Source organism: Macaca thibetana, chromosome 4 (genome assembly GCF_024542745.1).
Source record: "Macaca thibetana thibetana isolate TM-01 chromosome 4, ASM2454274v1, whole genome shotgun sequence".
Classification (NCBI taxonomy): Eukaryota; Metazoa; Chordata; class Mammalia; order Primates; family Cercopithecidae; genus Macaca; species Macaca thibetana.
The window spans coordinates 32,806,726-32,827,840 of NC_065581.1; the positions used below are offsets into that span (position 1 = coordinate 32,806,726).

The 21,115-nt window shown below is 39.5% G+C and overlaps 1 protein-coding gene and 1 pseudogene across 1 annotated transcript in view; one reads left to right on the forward strand and one right to left on the reverse strand.

Annotated features, from left to right (window-relative positions):
* Nucleotides 1-21,115, reverse strand: part of TSBP1 (testis expressed basic protein 1) — a 77,267-nt gene that overhangs the window by 17,796 nt on the left and 38,356 nt on the right. The window contains exons 16-18 of the mRNA XM_050786210.1: nucleotides 17,528-17,551; nucleotides 17,055-17,075; nucleotides 16,423-16,443 (exon numbers count right to left, since the gene is read on the reverse strand). Coding sequence (XP_050642167.1) covers nucleotides 16,423-16,443; nucleotides 17,055-17,075; nucleotides 17,528-17,551 — 66 coding nt within the window. The remainder of the gene's footprint in view (nucleotides 1-16,422; nucleotides 16,444-17,054; nucleotides 17,076-17,527; nucleotides 17,552-21,115) is intronic.
* On the forward strand, nucleotides 19,263-20,434 carry LOC126951974 (heterogeneous nuclear ribonucleoprotein A1-like; annotated as a pseudogene).

Genomic DNA, 21,115 nt, shown 5'->3' on the forward strand with positions numbered 1-21,115 from the left:
AAAAATTTTTTTTATTTTTAATTTTTATGGGTACATAGTAGGTGCAAGTGGATACATGAAATATTTTGGTACATTCATACAATGTGTAATAATTTGTAGTAATCACATCAGGGTTAATTGAATATCGCCTTAAGCATTTATCATTTCTTTGTGTTACAAACATTGCAATTATATTCTTTTAGTTGTTTTAAAATGTACAATAAATTTCTTTTGACTATAATCACCCTGTTGTGCTATCAAATATTAGATCTTATCCATTCTATCTAACTATTTTTGTACCTATTAACCATTCTCAATTTTCCTCTCTCCTGACTACCCTCCCCAGGCTCTGGTAACCATCATTCTACTCTCTATTTCCATAAGTTCAATGTTTTAATTTTTAGTTCCCACAGATGTGTATGGACATGTGAAGTTTGTCTTTCTATGCCTGACTTATTTCATTTAACATAATGACCTTCATTTCCATCCAGGTTGTTGCAAACGATAGGGTCTCATTCTTGTTTGGATCTCATTCTTGTTCTGTTGTATTCTGGCACTTATTATTACTAATGAGATGTCTAGTGTTAACATGATTTTTTGCAGGTGATCTGCTTCTCTGGTTGTCTTTATGATTTGCTTTTTAATGTCTGTTTGTCCGTTTACTACACTGAGTTTTGGCCCATGTAAGTGTGTGTGTGCATGTGTATGTGTGTATATCTGTCTGTGTGTTTTAAAGTTATCTAATTTCAGCTTTCAGTGGACCATTTTGATTTGAGGACTTATGTCTCTTTTCTTCTGGAATATTATTAATTATTATGTTTAAAAATATTACCTGACATTTATTCTTTTAATTCTCTCTTATCAAATTCCTATTACACTTGATCTTATTCTATTTACACCTCTTTTTCATATTTTTAACATCTTCTGTGTACTATTTTGAACTGAGATTTTCAATATCTTCCATGTACTATTTTGAACTGAGATTTCTTTAGTTCTGTTTTCCAGTTTACTTTTTAAAACTGTGATTAATAATATATTAGTATTTATATATTATCTAACAATTGTTTCAATTTTAATAGCTTTTTTATTTTCAAGATTTCAGCTTGGTTCTTTTTAAAATCTGCCTGTTCTTTCTTCAAACTATCTCTCAAATACATATATATTTTATATATATATAATATATATATACATTTCTTTTTTTATCTTTTTAGAAAGGATAGTCTTTCTTTTATCCCCCAATAGGTAAACCACAACCTAGCAGAACTCCAGCCTTTCATGGCCTTTTCATGCTATACTAGCTGCCATATGCCATATCAGCTGCCTTACTGTTTAAAATTTTACTATCTCCTTCACCTCCTCCATTTAGGCATTTCTTCCCTCCTATGTTATCAAGGTTACTCATGACGTTCACTTTGCAAAATTCCTTGTCAGTTCTTACTCCAAAAATTTATTGCTTAGCTGTTTTTGATACTGTTCATTCTTTCCATATTGAAATACTATCTTCTCTTGAGTGCCGTGAGACTCCCCCTCCTTTGCTGGTTCTCCTTCTATCTCCCTGCTCACAACTTCTCTATATGCTCAGTTAGATTTTTCTCTTATTCTAAACTTCTAAAACTGATTAATCCTTACCCCTTCATTTTCACATATACCTTTGGTTATCTAATTTAGTCCAATGGTCTTAAATGTTATCTACATGCTGGTTACTGTCTAATTTATTTCCTACCCAATCTCTCCCTAAATCTTCAGACTCAAATATTTAATTGCCTTTTAATATAGAGTATATGCTTGGATGGGGAACAGAATGTTTAGTGGGATTTTTCTTGTTACCCCCAAATTGACAAGTAGGATCACAAAGCTGAGGAAAAAGAGGCTATAACTTCCCATTCCCCTCCTCAGCAAACTGGGGTGAGACAAGCCCTCAGGAGGGATTGTAGCATTGCCAACTCCATAATTCAAAGGGAAAGGATTCCTGAGGCTGTGCACTGCAGAGGTGCTGCTCACCGGCCTTTACAGATGATGGCCAAATTAGCTCTCCTATCTCAAGTGTCACCCTTTTTCCAAGCCAACGTAAGCAAACAACTGTAAAGGGTAGGAGATTTAAGAGTCTTTGGAGTTGTGAGTAGTTAACACAGGAATGATGTTGTAGGGGAGGAAGGAATTGTGCTTTCTTTTTCTGAAGGCAAATGGGAAGCACTTTGAGATTTGCTTACAGTGATTGGGGGTATCTGTGAGAAAGGATGTGTGGCAACCCATCTCCTGGTGGAATAGTGGATTTGTTGATTTGTTTTGTGCCTATCTGAATAGAAGGAAAATAAAATTGGAGAGAGACAGCAGTGCAGAGTGTCCTTGTTCTGTGACAAGGATGCTTGAGCTTCCTGAGGGTTCACTGGGCAGTGCAAAATACATCCTGGCTTGAGCCTTTTTGCTAGTATGTCACTCAAGTGGGTGGCCTACTTGGTAAGGGCATCTCTGCAGTACGGGCTATGAAGTATATTGCTGGAGAGGGAGCTGAGGGGCTCTGCAATAGGCAAGACTAGAGTCAGTACTCCCACATCAGGGACTATGCAGTGGAACCTCAGAGCTGGTCGAGTTCTTGTAGGTTCCTCCAGAGAACTCAAATATGTATTCTGCAAGACATTTGGCTGTCTGCTCTAGATGACATCAAAGGACAGTCAGTCTGAGGTTCTCAGAGGAAAGAACCTACAACTAACAGAGGAAGGAGATTGCATGCCCCAAATCCATCCTCTCAGCCTCAACAGTGGTAATTATAAGAACAGTGGGAATTACAGCAACAAGGAGAGTGGGCAGGAAGGGGAAGAATGTTGTATTTCTCCTCCCTATTCTGAATCAGTGTGCCTGAGACTGGCCATTAGGAGAGGATAGGGTTTTAAAGGGGGTGACTTGAGCATTTTAAATAATTTAGCGTAACTAGAAAATTATGGGTTCTAAGACATCAGTAAGTGACAGGAAGGAGATATATAGCAGAGAACATGCTTGAAGCCTGCTAAGGTATTAGTCCTAAATGTCCCAGGCATCTAGAACCTAACATATGCGAGGCTGAACTCACAATAGCATTCTATAAATCTGCTCTTGTTCCACGCTACCGAAATCAATAAATAGTCTCATTCGTCAAGTTACTTAGACCCCAAATCTAGGAGTAACCCTTGGTGTCTTCTTTTTCCCTTAAAATCACATTCAGCTGAACAGCAGGCCCTGTTTCCTTTTCCCGCCAAATAAATAAAATCTGAAGACTTTCTTCCCACTTCCACTCTGGTCACTCTTCTCCTTGCCACACTCACCTTTAGTTTCAGGCCTCTTAACTGGTCTTCCTGCTTCCTCTCTTGAGCCCTCACTCTCACCCCAGTTAATCCTCCACAATAACAGAATGATCTTTTAAAATTATAAAGTAGACCCTATCATTACCCTGTTCCAGCCCTTCAGTTGCTTGTCATGACACCTAGAATGAAATCTGCAATTTTGATTAAGGACTGCAGGGCCTGACATAATCTGGCTCTTGTCACTCTGGCCCTACCTCCTGCTGCCTCCTTCTTTCTAGCCTGGCTGGCTGTTTTGCATCCCCATAGCAGGCCTGTGCATGTTGTACTTGTTCCTTTTGCCTGAAGCACAGTCCCTCTTCTATACCATCTTTCTTTAGTCTGTTACTCTTCTTATTTTTCTCCATGAATTTATCTGCCTGACATTTACTGTATGTTTACTTGCCGTTATTTGCCTGTTTTATCTCAACATATAAACTCCTTAAGTGCAAGAACTTTGTCTTGCTCGTGGCTATATTTCCAGTGCTTAGGATAATGCCTGGCCTAGAATAGGCCAATATATATTTGTTGAATACATATATTTATTAAATGCATTAATATCTTTGAAGACTTTTTCTTTTTTTTCTTTTAGTGTTTGACTTGTTCAATGCTGTTAGGTTTCCTATTTTAGTCTTCTTCAGATTGCTCTAGTTCTATTTCTCTGGGCTGGAATTCTCCAATTTGTTGGGGGCTTGTGAGGTATCACTCACATGGTGCTGGATTTCCTCATAGATTTCATAACTTTTAGTGGTTACTTATTCCTTGGGGGCTAGCTTTCATGGATATTCTATGATATAAATACCCTGGATTGTGGATCTCTTCTTGCTGGCTATCATCCTAACTTCCTGGGTACACTGTCACTGAACCAGATCTCAGTTGTATTGACTCGGAATATTATGTACACTGCATGGGTAGCACACCTCCAGCAGGGCTCTGCACCCTGGACAGATCTAACTCTGGACCTGTGTGGGTGGCTCTGTTTTCATGCTTGGGGTATTTTGACTTCTCTTCATGGGGAGGTAGTGTATTTTCTGCTCCTGGCTTTACTCCGAGTGATATAATTCCAGTTTTCTACATGTTGTGTCTTGAGGCTTTGTCCACCATCCTGGAGCAGGTGTTGAAACCCTCCCTTTGCTCCTGAGCTGCTACCTCTGTTTCCTTATCCCCTCACCATTCCTCCCAAGAGCTTAACTTTAGCTTTCCTTTCTTTATATGTGTTCCTATATTCAATTTCTGCTCCTTGGACATCACTCTTACCCTCCTTCTTTATGCGTAGGTATGGTTGTGTATTTTTCATTTAAAACTATTTCTAGCCAAGACTTAGCCAGCCCCAAAAGAGGTGTTATAACCCTTAGTTACTTTGGCATTCCTTTTTTCTTTCTCCCTACCCCTTGGGTCTTGGATTTTTACATTATTTCCCTGCCCATCCTCTTTGATGACTCCTCTGAAAAGGACACTATGCGTTTAATTTGGATTCTGGCTTGTAATTTCTAGCTGTGAGACCAATAATCCCTTCTCCTGAACTTTGGTGGGCCTTGGTCTCTGTTCCCAATTATAGGGCCCATGTGCAAACATAGACATCTGGAATTTCCAGCTTCATTCCTGGGTCTCAACCACTGAGTATGTGTTTTCATCTGTGCAGTGAGAATACTTGGCTGATCAGCCTGTTTGCTCAGGCTTCAGAAAGGTGTGTGGATGGGGATTTTGGAGAAACACTCACTAATAATTCTTTGCTGACAGTTCCAAATCTCTTCACTCAAATACCAATGTCTTTGTCCTAACGTTATTGAGATTAGTAAAATGTTGTTATGAAAACTATATCTAGAGTGTATTTAGAAGGAACTGGAGGAGGATATATAAGCATGTTTGCAATCTGTTAGAATAACATAGATGTCTTTCATGTTTAAAAATTGGAAAATTTTACCTACTCTCTGGATTAAGTGAGATGCTTTGACAACTCTAGATGTGAATTCTTGCATGAAGAGGTTGGCTGGAGCAGGGCAGCAGCTACCTTCTTCAGACTATGTGTGTCCTCCCAGTTTTACACAGTTCCCAGGAGACTCACCTCATCTCGCTCATTTACCGACCTGCCTGGGCTCTTTTGGTATCTGTGTTTTTAACCTTGACAGGAACTTTGGGTTTTAATATTAATGTGATTTAATTTGAGGCTGAGGAATCTCAGCTGGTATTGAGTTTGCTTAAATCATTTGTAACTGAGATATGTGAACCAGATTTGCATTTTGGAAGACTAGGACATAGTGTGAAAGACGGTTTCACGAATTCTGTATTAAATATCATCATTGTCAGTGCTTGATCTGGTTTAAATATTGAGTCACTGTTGGTATGTGTTACCTTGGAGGTTGAGTTTAGAACTAAAATAATGGAGCTGGGCGTGGTGGCTCATACCTGTAAACCCAGCACTTTGGGATGCTGAGGTGGGCAGATCACTTGAGGTCAGGAGTTCGAGAACAGCCTGGCCAAATGAGGAAACCCTGTCTCTACTAAAAATGCAATAATTAGCGGGGCATGGTGGCTTGCACCTGTGTTGCCAGCCACTTGGGAGGCTCAGGCAGGAGAATCACTTGGACCCAGCAGGTGAAGGTTGCAGTGAGCCGAGATGGTACCACTGCACTCCAGCCTGGGTGACAGGTGAGACTCTGTCTCAAAACAAAACAACTAAAATAATGGGAAATATTACAGTTATGAATCAAAAAGGTTGTCTTGCAGTCGTAATCTGGAGGACTTTGGGTAATGTAGAAGCAAATGAATATGAGAAATATGAGTCTCAATCTTTTGGATATTTAGATGAGTCTCAATCTTTTAGATACTTAGAATTAGAAACATATAAGATAAATCTCCACATATGACCAGCCGAAAAATAAAGAACTTACTTGCAGTTCTCCGCGAGATTACTAAAAAATAAGCAAAAAGAAATCCATTTAATTTTTCTTAAATGGAAAAACATACTACTATCTAACATATTTTGTTGGAGTCTGTGAGGGGAGGACTTGTGTGGGCAAAGAAGGAAGCATTCCAAACCACCCTATAGATTAGTTTTAGATTAGTTTTACAATGCAAAACTAGATGTAATATTAAGCAGTGATGATGTAACGAAGTCAAAGGTAGGGTTTCCTTAAAGGCCCTCTTCATTTACTGGACCTGACAGCTTTGGGTCTAGTCTCAGGTAAAGACTGCTGTATTTTTCTGTTTTCTTTGAATAGCGTTATAATGTTTGAGAGAACACTGAAAGCCTCTCTCCATTTAAACTTCATTATGGATTTCATCTCTCAATAATTCTGCCTACCTGTTATTTCATAATATTGTTCAGTTTACTATTGATGAATCCTAGCTTAGTCCTCTTTTAATTAGTATTTAAGAAGATTCTCTGTAATATAGACCATGTAGGGTAATAAGGAAGCAAGGGAAGAATGGGAACCGCAAATCACTTTGACGGAAGTGAAGTGAAGGGGACCAAAGAGAACCAAGTAGAAAAAGACACATAGTACTTACTTATAGGTGCTGCCAGCTGACCTAAAACAATGAGGTATCAGTGAAGATTTGTTTGAAAGGAACAAGTTTCCTTCTAGGGAGAGATATTTGTGTAGGGGAGAGTCTTGGTAGTCACACAGCTCTGGGTGACAATGGCTAATTCTCTGTTAACAGCTGCAATTCTTTATGACCATGCATTCTTGGGTAAGTATTTGGGTCAGTTTCTTATCTCTTACAAAGCGGTTAGTGGAGTGATTCTAAAGATTAAATGGGATAATGTAATTAAAGCACCTATATAATTGTATAGGAGGTGCAAAGTAAATATGTGTTTGAAATCACCTAAATGTAAGCTTCCTTCTCAGAGAGAAACTAGATAAGCAGAGGGCAGAGGAAACTGGAGCTTTGAGTCAGGTAGCTGCACACAGAGGCAAATGAGCAGGGTGGGCCGGGCGCGGTGGCTCACACCTGTAATCCTAGCACTTTGGGAGGCCGAGACGGGCGGATCACGAGGTCAAGAGATTGAGACCATCCTGGCGAACACTGTGAAACCCCGTCTGTACTAAAAATACAAAATATTAGCCAGGCGTGGTGGCAGGCCCCTGTAGTCCCAGCTACTCGGGAGGCTGAGGCAGGAGAATGGCATGAACCCCAGGGGTGAAGCTTGCAGTGAGTGGAGATCGTGCCACTGCACTCCAGGCTGGGCAACAGAGGGAGATTCCGTCTCAAAAAAAAAAAAAAAAAAAAAAAAAAAGAAGTGAGCAGTATAGGGACAGGTCTCTAAGCTTTGTATAGAACAAGAACAACAACAGAAAACAGTAGAAAAAGAAACTGAACTTACGGCGGGGTGTTGGTGTTGAAGATGGACCAGCTGAAAAACAAAGAGGTATCTTAGGAACCATTTTTTCTTCCATGATATTTTCCTTTCTATGTAGAGAGTTTCTTCTTGGTAGGTCATTAAAACAATAGGGAAAACTTTCCCTTTCGTATTCATTTACTTTTAATATGAATCAGCAGAATGTGAACTTTCAAAAAATCACTAATAACTTCATGGAATTTTGATGACGGAAAGGTTAAAGTGTTAGAAAAGTATGCACCCCAACCACAGAAATCTTAACACTTACAGGGAAAGGAGAGATTTTAGGACCCCACAGTTGTGAAAATATGGACTTACTGATGGCAAGTGGAATGGATCCAGCTGGTGAATAAAAGAGAGAAAATTATCTTTTTCTTTACTTGCTTGTTCAAATTGTTTTTCAATTTGTCATTTCCCTCATAATGCTGCATTTTAAACTACTGAGAAACTTTCCCCTCTGCTCTTTATTTTTTAATTAAATAGTAAAGTTTTGTTTTTTCCATATGATGTGAGTTGGCTCTGTGTCATCACCCAAATCTCACCTTGAATTGTAATCCCCATAAACCCCACATGTCAAGGGTGGGACCAGGTGGAGGTAATTGAATCACTGGGGTGGCTTCCTTCATGCTGTTCCCATGATAATGAGTGAGTCTCACGAAATCTGATGGTTTTATAAGAGTCTGGCATTTTCCCTGCTTGCACTCATTCTCTCTCCTGCCGCCCTGTGGAGAGGTGCCTTCCACCATGATTGTGAGTTTCCTGAGGTCTCCCCAGCCATGTGGAACTGTGAGTCAATTAGGCCTCTTTTCTTAATAAATTACCCAGTCTCAGATATTTCTTCATAGCAGCCTAAGAATGGACTAATACACCATATAATTATTTAAAAATTGAGATAATGATGGGTCATGTGAAAGCAAGACATCAAGGAAATAGCAACTTCAAGCCACTAAAATCCTTAAATGGGCAGGGAAATTTTCCTCAGATATCTTTGCAAAAATCATTATCAATTCTTACTCCAAAAATTTAATGCTTGGCTGTTTTTGATGCTGTTGTTTATTCTTTCCATATTGAAATACATCTTCTCTTGAGTTCTATGAGACCCCACCTTTACTAGTTCTCCTTTCTCCCTGTTCACCCCTTTTCTATATGCTTAGTTAGATTTTTCCCTTATTCTAAACTTCTAAAACGGATTAATCCTTACCCCTTCATTTTTACATACATCTTTGGTTATCTAATTTAGTCCAGTATTCTTAAATATTATCTATATGCTGATTACTGTCTAATTTATTTCCCACCCAATCTCTCCCTAAATCTTCAGACTCAATTATTTAATTGCTTTTTTTTTTTTTTTTTTTTTTTTTTTTGAGACGGAGTCTCGCTCTGTCGCCCAGGCTGGAGTGCAGTGGCCAGATCTCAGCTCACTGCAAGCTCCGCCTCCCGGGTTCCCGCCATTCTCCTGCCTCAGCCTCCCGAGTAGCTGGGACCACAGGCGCCGCCACCTCGCCCGGCTAATTTTTTGTGTTTTTAGTAGAGACGGGGTTTCGCCGTGTTAGCCAGGATGGTCTCGATCTCCTGACCTTGTGATCCGCCCGTCTCGGCCTCCCAAAGTGCTGGGATTACAGGCTTGAGCCACCGCGCCCGCCATTTAATTGCTTTTGAATACAGAGTATATGCTTGGATGAGGGGCAGAATGTCGAGTGGGACTTTTCTTATTATTCCCAAATGGACAAGTAGGATCACAAAGCTGCGGAAAAGGAGGCTATAACTTCCCATTTCTCTCCTCAGCAAACTGAGGTGAGACAGCCCTCAGGAGGGATTGCAGCATTGCCAACTCCATAATTCAAAGGGAAAGGATTCTTGAAGCTGTGCAGTGCAGAGGTGCTGCTCACCGGCCTTGACAGATGATGGCCAAATTAGCTCTCCTATCTCAAGTATCACCCTTTTTCCAAGCCAACGTAAGCAAACAACTGTAAAGGGTAGGAGATTTAAGAGTCTTTGGAGTTGTGAGTAGTTAACAAAGGAATGATGTTGTAGGGGAGGAAGGAATTGTGCTTTCTTTTTCTGAAGGCAAAATGAGAAGCACTTTGAGATTTGCTTACAGTGATTGGGGATATCTGTGAGAAAGGAAGTGTGGCAACCCATCTCCTAGTTGAATAGTAGATTTGTTGATTTGTTTTGTGCCTATCTGAATAGAAGGAAAATTGGAGAGAGACAGTAGTGCAGAGTGTCCTTGTTCTGTGACAAGGATGCTTGAGCTTCCTGAGGGTTCACTGGGCAGTGCAAAATACATCCTGGCTTGAGCCTTTTTGCTAGTATGTCACTCAAGTGGGTGGCCTACTTGGTAAGGACATCTCTGCAGTACGGGCTATGAAGTATATTGCTGGGGAGGGAGCTGAGGGGCTCTGGAATAGGCAAGACTAGAGTCAGTACCACCATATCAGGGACTGGGCAGTGGAATCTCAGAACTTGGTCAAGTTTTTGTAGGTTCCTCCAAAGAACTCAAATATGTATCTCTGCAAGACATTTGGGTGTCTGCCCTAGATAACATCAAAGCACAGTCAGTCACAGGTTCTCAGAGAAAAAAATCTGCAACTGACAGAGGAAGGAGATTGCATGCCCCAAATCCATTCTCTCAACCTCAACACAGTGGGAATTATAACAGGGAGAGCAGGCAGGAAGGGGAAGCACATTGCATTTCTCCTCCCTATTCTGAGTCAGTATGCCTGAGACTGGCCACTAGGAGAGGAGAGGGTTTTAAGAGGGGTTGGCCTGAGTGTTTTTAATAACTTATCATTACTAGAAAATTATGGTATGCTACCAGGCTACATTAAGCAAAATAGTATGACACTGGTAGGAAACAGACACATAGATCAATGCAACAGAATAGAGAGCCCAGAAATAAGGCCACATGACTACAACTATCTGATCTTTGGCAAAGCTGGCAAGAACAAGCAACAGGGAAAGGGCTTCTTATTCAATAAATGATGCTAGGGTAACTGGCCAGCCATATACAGAAGATTGAAGCTGGACTCCTTCTTTATACCACATATGAAAATTAACTCGATGGTTTAAAGATTTAAGTGTAAAACCCAAAGCTATACAAACCTAGGCAATATCATTCTGGACATAGGAATGGGCAAAGATTTCATAATGAAGACAACAAAAGCAATTGTAACAAAAGCAAAAATTGACAAATGGGATCTAATTGAACTAAAGAGCTTCTGCCAGCAAAAGAAACTGTCAACAGAGTAAACAGGCAACCTACAGAATGGGAGAAAATTTTTGCAAACTATGCATCTGGCAAAGGTCTAATATCTAGCGCTTGTAAGGAACTTAAACAAATTTACAAGACAAAAACAACCCCATTAAAAAGTTGGCAAAAAAAGGGAATAGACACTTTTCAAAAGAAGACATACATGCAGCTAACAAACATATGAAGAAAAGCTCAACATCACTGATTATTAGAGAAATGCAAGTCAAAACACAATGAGATACCATCTCACACCAGGCAGAATGGCCATTATCAAAATGTCAGAAAATAGCAGATACTGGGAGGCTGTGGAGAAAAAGGAACAATTTTACATTGTTGGTGGCAACGTAAATTAGTTCAACCATTGTGGGAAACAGTGTGGCAATTCCTCAAAGACCCCAGAGCAGAATTACCATTCGACCCAGCAATCCCATTACTGGGTATATGCCCAAAGTAATAAAAATTGTCCTATCATAAAGAAACACACGTGTGTTTATTGCAGCACTATTCACAGTAACGACAACATGGAATCAACCTAAATGCTAGTTCAACCATTGCGGAAAACAATGTGGTGATTCCTCAAGGATCTAGAACTAGAAATACCATTTGACCCAGCCATCCCATTACTAGGGATATACCCAAAGGATTATAATTCATGCCGTTATAAAGACACATGCACACGTATGTTTATTGTGGCACTATTCACAATAGCAAAGACTTGGAATCAACCTAAATGTCCATCAGTGACAGACTGGATTAAGAAAATGTGGCACATATACACCATGGAATACTATGCAGCCATAAAAAAGGATGAGTTCGTGTCCTTTGTAGGGACATGGATGCAGCTGGAAACCATCATTCTCAGCAAATATTGCAAGAACAGAAAATCAAACACCGCATGTTCTCACTCATAGGTGGGAATTGAACAATGACATCACTTGGGCACAGGAAGGGGAACATCACACACCAGGGCCTATTGCGGGGGGGGGGGAATAGCATTAGGAGATATACCTAATGTAAATGATGAGTTAATGAGTGCAGCACACCAACATAGCACATGTTTACATATGTAACAAACTTGCACGTTGTGCACATACACCCTAGAACTTAAAGTATAATAATAAAATGCCCATCAACGATAGACCGGATAAAGAAAATGTACGTATACACAATATAATACCATGCAGCCATAAAAAAGAACAAGATCATGTCCTTTGCAGGAACATGGATGGAGCTGGAGGGTGTTATCCTTAGCAAACTAATGCAGGAAGAGAAAACGAAATACCACATGTTCTCACTTACAAATGGGAGATAAATGATGAGAACACATAGACACAGAAGGAAACAACAGGCACTGGGGCTTATTGAAGGTTGAAGGGTGAGAGGAGGGAGATGGTCAGGAAAAATAACTAATGCATTCTAGGCTTAATACCTGGATGATGAAATAATCTGTACAACAAACCTGCATGACACAAGTTTACCTATATAACAAAACTGCACATGTACCCCTGAACTTAAAACTTAAATAAAAATAAAGAAAGCAAGTTGATACTATTTAGCATAATATTTCCTACAAGTAAATAAAGGAAAAGCTAAAAAAGGCCAACCAAAGATATAATGAAATATTATTTGGCCATAAAAAGAACTGAATTACTGCTGCATGTTACCATGGGGATGAACCTGTTAAACCTTATGCTAAATGGAAGAAGCCAGTCACAAAAGACCTCCTACTGTTTGATTCTATTTATATGAAATGTCCAGAACAGCTGAATCTATAGAGACAGAAAGAAGATTAGTTGTTGCCTGGGGCCATGGTGTGGAGAGGGTTTTGGGTTGGGGGATAGTGGGAAGTGATTGCTAAACAGAGTTTTTTCTGGGGGGTGATGAGAATGTTCTAAAATTGATTCTGGTGATGGTTGCACAACCCTGTGAATATACTAAAAAGCACTGAATTCCACACTTTAAATGAGTGAATTGTGTCATATGTGAATGTCATCTCAATAAAGCTGTTATTTACAAAGATAACAAAGATAAAATTATGGGTTCTAAGACATCGTTAAGGGACAGAGAGGAGATATTTGCCAGAAAACATGCTTGAAGCCTGCTAAGGTCAGACTAATTAATTAGTCCTAAATGTCCCAGGCATCTAAAACCTAACATATGCAAAACTGAACTCACAATAGCATGCTATAAATCTGCTCTTCTTCCACGCTACCAAAATCAACAAATAGTCTCATTCGTCAAGTTACTTAGACCCCAAATCTAGGAGTAACCCTTGGTGTCTTCTTTTTCCCTTAAAATCACATTCAGTTGAATAGCAGGCCCTGTTGGCTTTGCCCTCAAAATAAATAAAATCTGAAGACCTTCTTCCCACTTCTACTCTGATCACTCTTCTCCTTGCCACTCTCACCTTTAGTTTCAGACCTCTTAACTGGTCTTCCTGCTTGCTCTCTTGAGCCCTCACTCTCACCCCAGTTAATCCTCCACAATAACAGAATGATCTTTTAAAATTATAAAGTAGACCCTATCATTACCCTGTTCCAGCCCTTCAGTTGCTTGTCATGACACCTAGAATGAAATCTGCAATTTTGATTAAGGACTGCAGGGCCCGACATAATCTGGCTCTTGTCACTCTGGCCCTACCTCTGCCTCCTTCTTTCTAGCCTGGCTGGCTGTTTTGCATCCCCATAGCAGGCCTGTGCATGTTGTACTTGTTCCTTTTGCCTGAAGCACAGTCCCCCTTCTGTACCATCTTTCTTTAGTCTGTTACTCTTCTTATTTTTCTCCATGAATTTATCTGCCTGACATTTACTGTATGTTTACTTGCCGTTATTTGCCTGTTTTATCTCAACATATAAACTCCTTAAATGCAAGGACTTTGTCTTGCTCATGGCTATATTTCCAGTGCTTAGGATAATGCCTGGCCTAGAATAGGCCAATATATATTTGTTGAATACATATATTTATTAAATGCATTAATATCTTTGAAGACTTTTTCCTTTTTTTCTTTTAGTGTTTGACTTGTTCAATGCTGTTAGGTTTCTTATTTTAGTCTTCTTCAGATTGCTCTAGTTCTATTTCTCTGGGTTGGAATTCTCCAATTTGTTGGGGGCTTGTGAGGTATCACTCACATGGTGCTGGATTTCCTCATAGATTTCATAACTTTTAGTAGTTACTTATTCCTTGGGGGCTAGCTTTCATGGATATTCTATGATATAAATACCCTGGATTGTGGATCTCTTCTTGCTGGCTATCATCCTAACTTCCTGGGTACTCTGTCACTGAACCAGATCTCAGTTGTATTGACTCGGAATATTATGCACACTGCATGGGTAGCACACCTCCAGCAGGGCTCTGCACCCTGGACAGATCTAACTCTGGACCTGTGTGGGTGGCTCTGTTTTCATGCTTGGGGCAGATGGGTGAAGATATTTTGGCTTCTCTGCATGGGGAGGCAGTATATTTTTTGCTACTGGCTTTACTCAGAGGGGCCTAATTTCAGTTTTCCGCATGTTGGATCTTGAGGCTTTTGCTGTCATTTGGGAGCAGATGTTGAAACCCTACCTTTGCTCCTGAGGCAAAGCTGCCACCTCTATCTTTTCATCCCCTCACCATTCCCATCAAGAGCTTAACTTTAGCTGCTTCTTACAATGTGTTCCTATATTCAATTTCTGCTCCTTGGAAATCATTCTTACCCACCTTTCTTATGCTTAAGCTTGGCTGTATATTTTTCATTTAAAGATATTGCCAGGTAACACTTTTTAAATGTTTATTTTAAATTCACGACTACCTGTGCAAGTTTGTTATTTAGGTAAACTTGTGTCGTGGGGGTTTGTTGTACAGATTATTTTGCTACCCAGATGTTAAATCTAGTTATTTTTTCCTGATCCTCTCCCGCTCCCACCCTCCACCCTCTGACAGGCCCGTGTCTATTTTTACCCTCTGTGTGTCCATGTGTTCTCATCATTTAGCTCCCATTTATAAGTAAGAACATGTGGTATCTGGTTTTCTGTTCCTGCATTAGTTTGCTAAGGGTAATGGCCTCTAGCTCCATCCATATTCTGGCAAAGGACACGATCTCATTCTTTTTTTGGCTACATAGTATTCCATGGTGTATATGTATCACATTTTCTTTATTCAGTCTACCATTGATGGGCATTTAGGTTGATTCCATGTATTTGCTATTGTGAATAGTTCTGTGTTTAACATAACCATGCATGTGTCTTTATGATAGAATGGTTTATATTCCTTTGAGTCTATACCCAGTAATGGGATTGGCTAGCCAACACTTAGCTATCCAAAAAGCAGGTGGTATAATCCCTAGTTACTTTGGCATGCTTTTTTTCATCCTCTCTACTAGGATGATATATAGGATCCAAGACCCTATATATCTATTGGGTCTTGGATTTTTACATCTTTTTCCTGCCCATACTCTCTGATGACTTCTCTGAAAAGGACACTATGCATTCTATTTGGATTTTGGCTTGTAATTTCTAGCTGTGAGACCAATAATCCCTTCTCCTGACCTCAGGTGGGCCTTGGTCCCTGTACCCAATTATAGGGTCTATGCCCAAACATGGGCATATGGATTTTGCAGCCTCATCCCTGGGTTGGAGCCACTGTCTCTGTATTTTCATCTGTGCAGTGAGAATACTTAGCCAATCAGCCTCTTTGCTCAGACTTCAGAAAGATGTGTGGATGAGGACTTTGGAGAGACACTGGCTACTTCCGTGTGAATAGCTCTGATTCTCCTCTCTCAAATACCAATGCCTTTGTCCTAACATTATTGAAATGAGTAAAATGTTATTATGAAAACTATATCCAGAATGTGTTTAGATGGAACTAGAGGGGAGTATATAAGTATGTTTGCAATCTGTTAGAGTAACCCAGATGTCTGTCATGTTTAAAGCTTGGAAAATTTTACCTACTCTCTGGATTAAGTGAGATGCTTTGACAACTCTGGATGTGAATTCTTGCATGATGAGGTTGGCTGGAGCAGGGCAACAGCTACCCTCTTCAGACTGTATGTGTCCTCCCAGTTTTACACAGTTCCCAGGAGACGCACCTCATCTCGCTCATTTACTGACCTGCCTGGGCTCTTTTGGCATCTGCGTGTTTAACCTTGACAGGAACTTTGGGTTTTAATATTAATGTGATATAATTTCAGGTTGAGGAATCCGAGCGATGTTGGGTTTGCTTAAATCATTTGTAACTGAGATATGAGAACCAGATTTGCATTTTGGAAAACTAAGACGTAGTGTAAAAGGTGGTTTCATGAATTCTATATTAAATATAATCATTGTCAGTGCTTGATCTGGTTTAAATATTGAGTCACTGTTCATATGTGTTACCTTGGAAGCTGAGTTTATAATGGGAAATACTACAGTTACGAATCAAAAAGGCTGACTTGCAGTCCTAATCTTGAAGACTTTCGGTTATGTAGAAGCAAATGAATATGAGAAATATGAGGCATTTAGAAATAGAAACATCTAAGATAAGTCTCCACATATGACCAGCTGAGAGGTAAAGGTACCTACTTGCGGTTCTCTGCGAAATTACTGAAAAATAAGCAAACAAAAATCCACTTAATTTTTCTCAAATAGAAAACACATAGTATTATCTAATATATTTTGCTGGAGTCTGTGAGGGGAGGACTTGGGTGAGTAATGAAGGAGGTATTCCAAACCACCCTATAGATCATTTGGTTTTAGATTAGTTTTATAATGCAAAACTAGATGTAAGATTTAACAGTGATGATGTAATGATGAAATCAAAGGTAGAGTTTCCTTAAAGGCCCTCTTCATTTATTGGACCTGAATAGCTTTGGACATAGTGTTGGGAAAAGACCACTGGATCCTTGCACTATAATGTTTGAAAGAACACTGAAGGTTTCTCTCCATTTAGACATCATTTTGGATTTCATCTCTCTTTCTCTCTTTCTCTCTCCACCCCCCTGAAAATTCCTCCTACTTGTTATTTCATAGTATTGTTCAGTTTATTGTTGATGAATGCTAGCTTACTCCCGCTTTTAATTCGTGTTTTAAAAAAATTATAGGGCAAGCAGGGTAATAAGGAAGCAAGAGAAGAATGGGAAACTCAAATCACTTTGACAGAGTGAAATGAAGGGGACCATAGAGAACCAAAGAAGAAAAAGAGATGTTATACTTACTTATGGGTGCCACGGGTGGACCTAAAAACCAAATTAGATATCAGTGAAGATTTCTTTGAAGGAAACAAGGTTCCCTCTATAGGGAGGTATATTTGTGTAGGGGAGAATCTTGGACACCATTCTGGGTCCGAATTATGATTCTATGACTAAGTATTCTTGAGTAAGTATTTGGCTCAGTTTCTTATCTCTTACAAAGGGGTTAGTGGAATTATTCTGAGGATTAAATGAGATAATGTAATTAAAGCACTTAAATAGTTCTAGAGGAGATACAAAGTAAATATATGTTTGAAACTATGTAAATATAACTTCCTTCTCAGGGAGAAGCTGGATGAGCAGAAGGCAGAGGAAACTGGAAGCTTTGAGTCAGGCAGCTGCACACACAGTTAGAAATGAGCAGGGTAGAGACAGGTCTCTAAGCCTTGCAGGGAACAACAAGAACAACAGAAAACAGTAGAAAAAGAAATTGAACTTACCGCAGGGTGCTGAAGGTGGACCAGCTGAAAAACAGAGGTATCTTAGCAACTGTTTTTTCTCCATGATATTTTCCTTTCTATGTAGAGAGTTTCTTCTTGCTAGGTCATTATAACAATAGGGAAAACTTTCCCTTTGGTATTCATTTACTTTTAATATGAATCAGCACACTGTGAACTTTCAGAAAATCATCAGTAACTTCATGGAATGTTGATGATGGGAAGGTAAATGGTTAAAGTAGTATGCACCCCAAACCCGGAAATCTCAGCCGTACCAGGGAAAGGAGAGATTCTAGAATCCTACAGTGCTGAAAACATGGACTTACTGATAGCGGGTGAAATGAATCCAGCTTGTAAATAGACCAGAGAAAATTATCTCCTTTTGCTTTCCCCTTTGCTCAAATTGCCTTTCAATTTGTTAAGTCTCTTGTAATATATCATTTTGACCTGCTGATAAACTTTCTTCCCTGCTCTTTATTTTTTAATAAAATAGTAAGTTTGATTTTTTCCATAGAGTTATTTAAAAGGTGAGAGAATGATGTGTCACGTGAAAGCAAAACATGGAGGAAATGCCCTATAATTTTTTAAAGTTGTTATTTAAAGTTTAGGCTTAAATCCTCTAAAGTCTCTAAAAGATGATACAAAATTTTCTTAGATGTTTTGGAATTTAAGTGTGGAAAAAGAGACCAGATTCAGCAGGAGGGTCAAATGAAAAAGGGTTATAGAAACTTCTTATCTACTCCTTTCTCTCCTACCATTTTTTCCCTTTTTAAGATAGTCTCTCTCTCTCTCTCTCTCTTTTTTTATTTATTTATTATACTTTAAGTTCTAGGGTACATGTGCACAACGTGCAGGTTTGTTACATATGTATACATGTGCCATGTTGGTGTGCTGCACCCATTAACTCATCATTTACATTAGGTATATCTCCTAATGCTATCCCTCCCCTCTTCCACCTCCCCACAATAGGCCCCAGAGTGTGATGTTCCCCTTCCTGTGTCCAAGTGATCTCATTGTTCAGTTCCCGCCTATGAGTGAGAACATGTGGTGTTTGGTAAGATAGTCTCTTGTTGATGGGCTTTGAAATTTTGTAAAATTTTTTTCTCTGCTCTGACTTATCTCTTCCCTTTTTGCAGTGACGATAACTGCTTGAAATCCTGCAGGGGATTGTAAATTGGTAGTCTTAAAACTTTCCAGTACATCATTAATAATCTAGAGAGGTTTTGATAATGAGACAGCAAGGGGCCAAGATGTATCTCAAGCCCTTTGTATCCTAATATGGTCAGATAAAGACGCTCGGGCTCCACTAGAGACCAACTGAGTCCTAAAGGGGAGAATTAAATGAACACATAGACTTACTGATTGTGTGAGGATGCGATCTGACTGAAAAACAAGCAAAGATATTTTTTGTTACCCCCTTCTTGTTTCTTTTCTTTTCCTACTCATTTTTTTTTCTATTGGCAAATTTACTAGTGATATACTTGCTTGAACTGTTTTTGTTTTTGTTTTTTAAATCAAAGGCACTAGAAATTTCCAGAAAACTAATTATCAGCTGGTTGAATTCTGGACAATGGGAAAACAAAAGGCTGAGAAAATAGAACTTCAAGTTCCATGTTGCATCTCAAGTTCCAATAGGCATCAGTGGACTTTGATAAGTGCACCACAGAGAAACAAATAACTGACTAATTGCCTGTATAGATGACTTATCTAGAAAGCAGAAACGGATCTATATCATTTTCCTCTCATTTTTTTTTTCCTTCTGCATGGGAAATTCCTAATTAACATTCTTTAGAGTCATGTAGAAACATTTTTATCTGTTTATTTTTTATGCAGGTCAGTGAATGTTCTAGAAACTTATTAATAATGTATTTATGCCTTTCTGCCCATGGACGCTATGGAAGAAGCATCGTTAAAGTCTCTCTTCTCCCGGCCGTCTTGTCTAAGTCAGAGTCTCCTAAAGAGCCGGAACAGCTGAGGAAGCTCTTCATTGGAGGATTGAGCTTTGAAACAACTGATGAGAGCCTGAGGAGCCATTTTGAGCAATGAGGAATACTCCTGGACTGTGTGGTCATGAGAGATCCAAACACCAATCGCTCCAGGGACTTTGGGTTTGTCACATATGCCACTGTGGAGGAGGTAGATGCAGCCATGAATGCAAGGCCATACAAGGTGGATGGAAGAGTTGTGGAACCAAAGAGAACTGTCACAAGAGAAGATTCTCAAAGACCAGGTGCCCACTTAACTGTGATAAAGATGTTTGTTGGTGGCATTAAAGAAGACACTGAAGAGCATCAACTAAGAGATGATTTTGAACAGTTTGGAAAAATTGAAGTGATTGAAATCATGACTGACTGAGATGGTGGCAAGAAAAGGGGCTTTGCCTTTGTAACTTTTGATGACTATGACTCCATGGATAAGACTGTCATTCAGAAATACCATACTATGAATAGCCACAACTGTGAAGTTAGAAAAGCCCTGTCAAAGCAAGAGATGGCTAGTGCTCCATCCAGCCAAAGAGGTCGAAGTGGTTCTGGAAACTTTGGTGGTGGTTGTGGAGGTGGTTTTGGTGGGAATGACAGCTTTGGTCATGGAGGAATCTTTAGTGGTCGTGGTGGATTTGATGGCAGCCATGGTGGTGGTGGATATGGTGGCAGTGGGGATGGATATAATGGATTTGGTAATGATGGAAGCAATTTTGGAGGTGGTGGAAGCTACAATGATTTTGGCAATTACAACAATCAGCCTTCAAATTTTGGACCCGCAAAGGGAGGAAACTTTGGAGGCAGAAGCTCTGGCCCCTATGGTAGTGGATGCCAATACTTTGCAAAACCATGAAGCCAAAGTGGTTATGGTGGTTCCAGTAGCAGCAGTAGCTATGGCAGTGGCAGAAGATTTTAATTAGGAAACAAAGCTTAGTAGGAGAGGAGAGCCAGAGAAGTGACAGGGAAGCTATAGGTTACAACAGATTTGTGAACTCAGCCAAGCACAATGGTGACAGGGTCTAGCTGGTACAAAGAAGATATATTTTAGACAAATACTCATGTGTGTGGGCAAAAAACTCAAGGACTGTATTTGTGATTAATTGTATAACAGGTTATTTTAGTTTCCGTTCTGTGGAAAGTGTAAAGCAATCCAACAAAGGGTTTTGATGTGGATTTATTTTTTTTTTGCACCCATGCTGTTGATTGCTAAATGCAATAGTCTGATTGTGATGCTGAAAAAAAAAATAATGTATTTGTGTTTTGAGTAATGGAAAAATAAGGGACCAAGGAAATTGGAAGTTTATCATATCACAATGTGAATGCATACATTTTGGCTTAAGATATGTTAGACACTACTGGAGACAATTGAGTTTCAATCATGAAGGGAAATAGTCAAACTCACAAGAAGATCCAATAGCTGAAAAACAAAGAGATAAATCAATGTGTACAGGCTGCTGAAAGAGGAGCTAGTTTTTGTACTACTTTCCTGAAAGGAAATATCAGAAATGGCAATGGAAGAAACATCCTTCTTAGGGCAGGGGCATAGAGCTCTGTGCTGGGGAATATACCTGCCATCATGCCTTGTGGGGATTCTGCCTTCTGCTTAGTA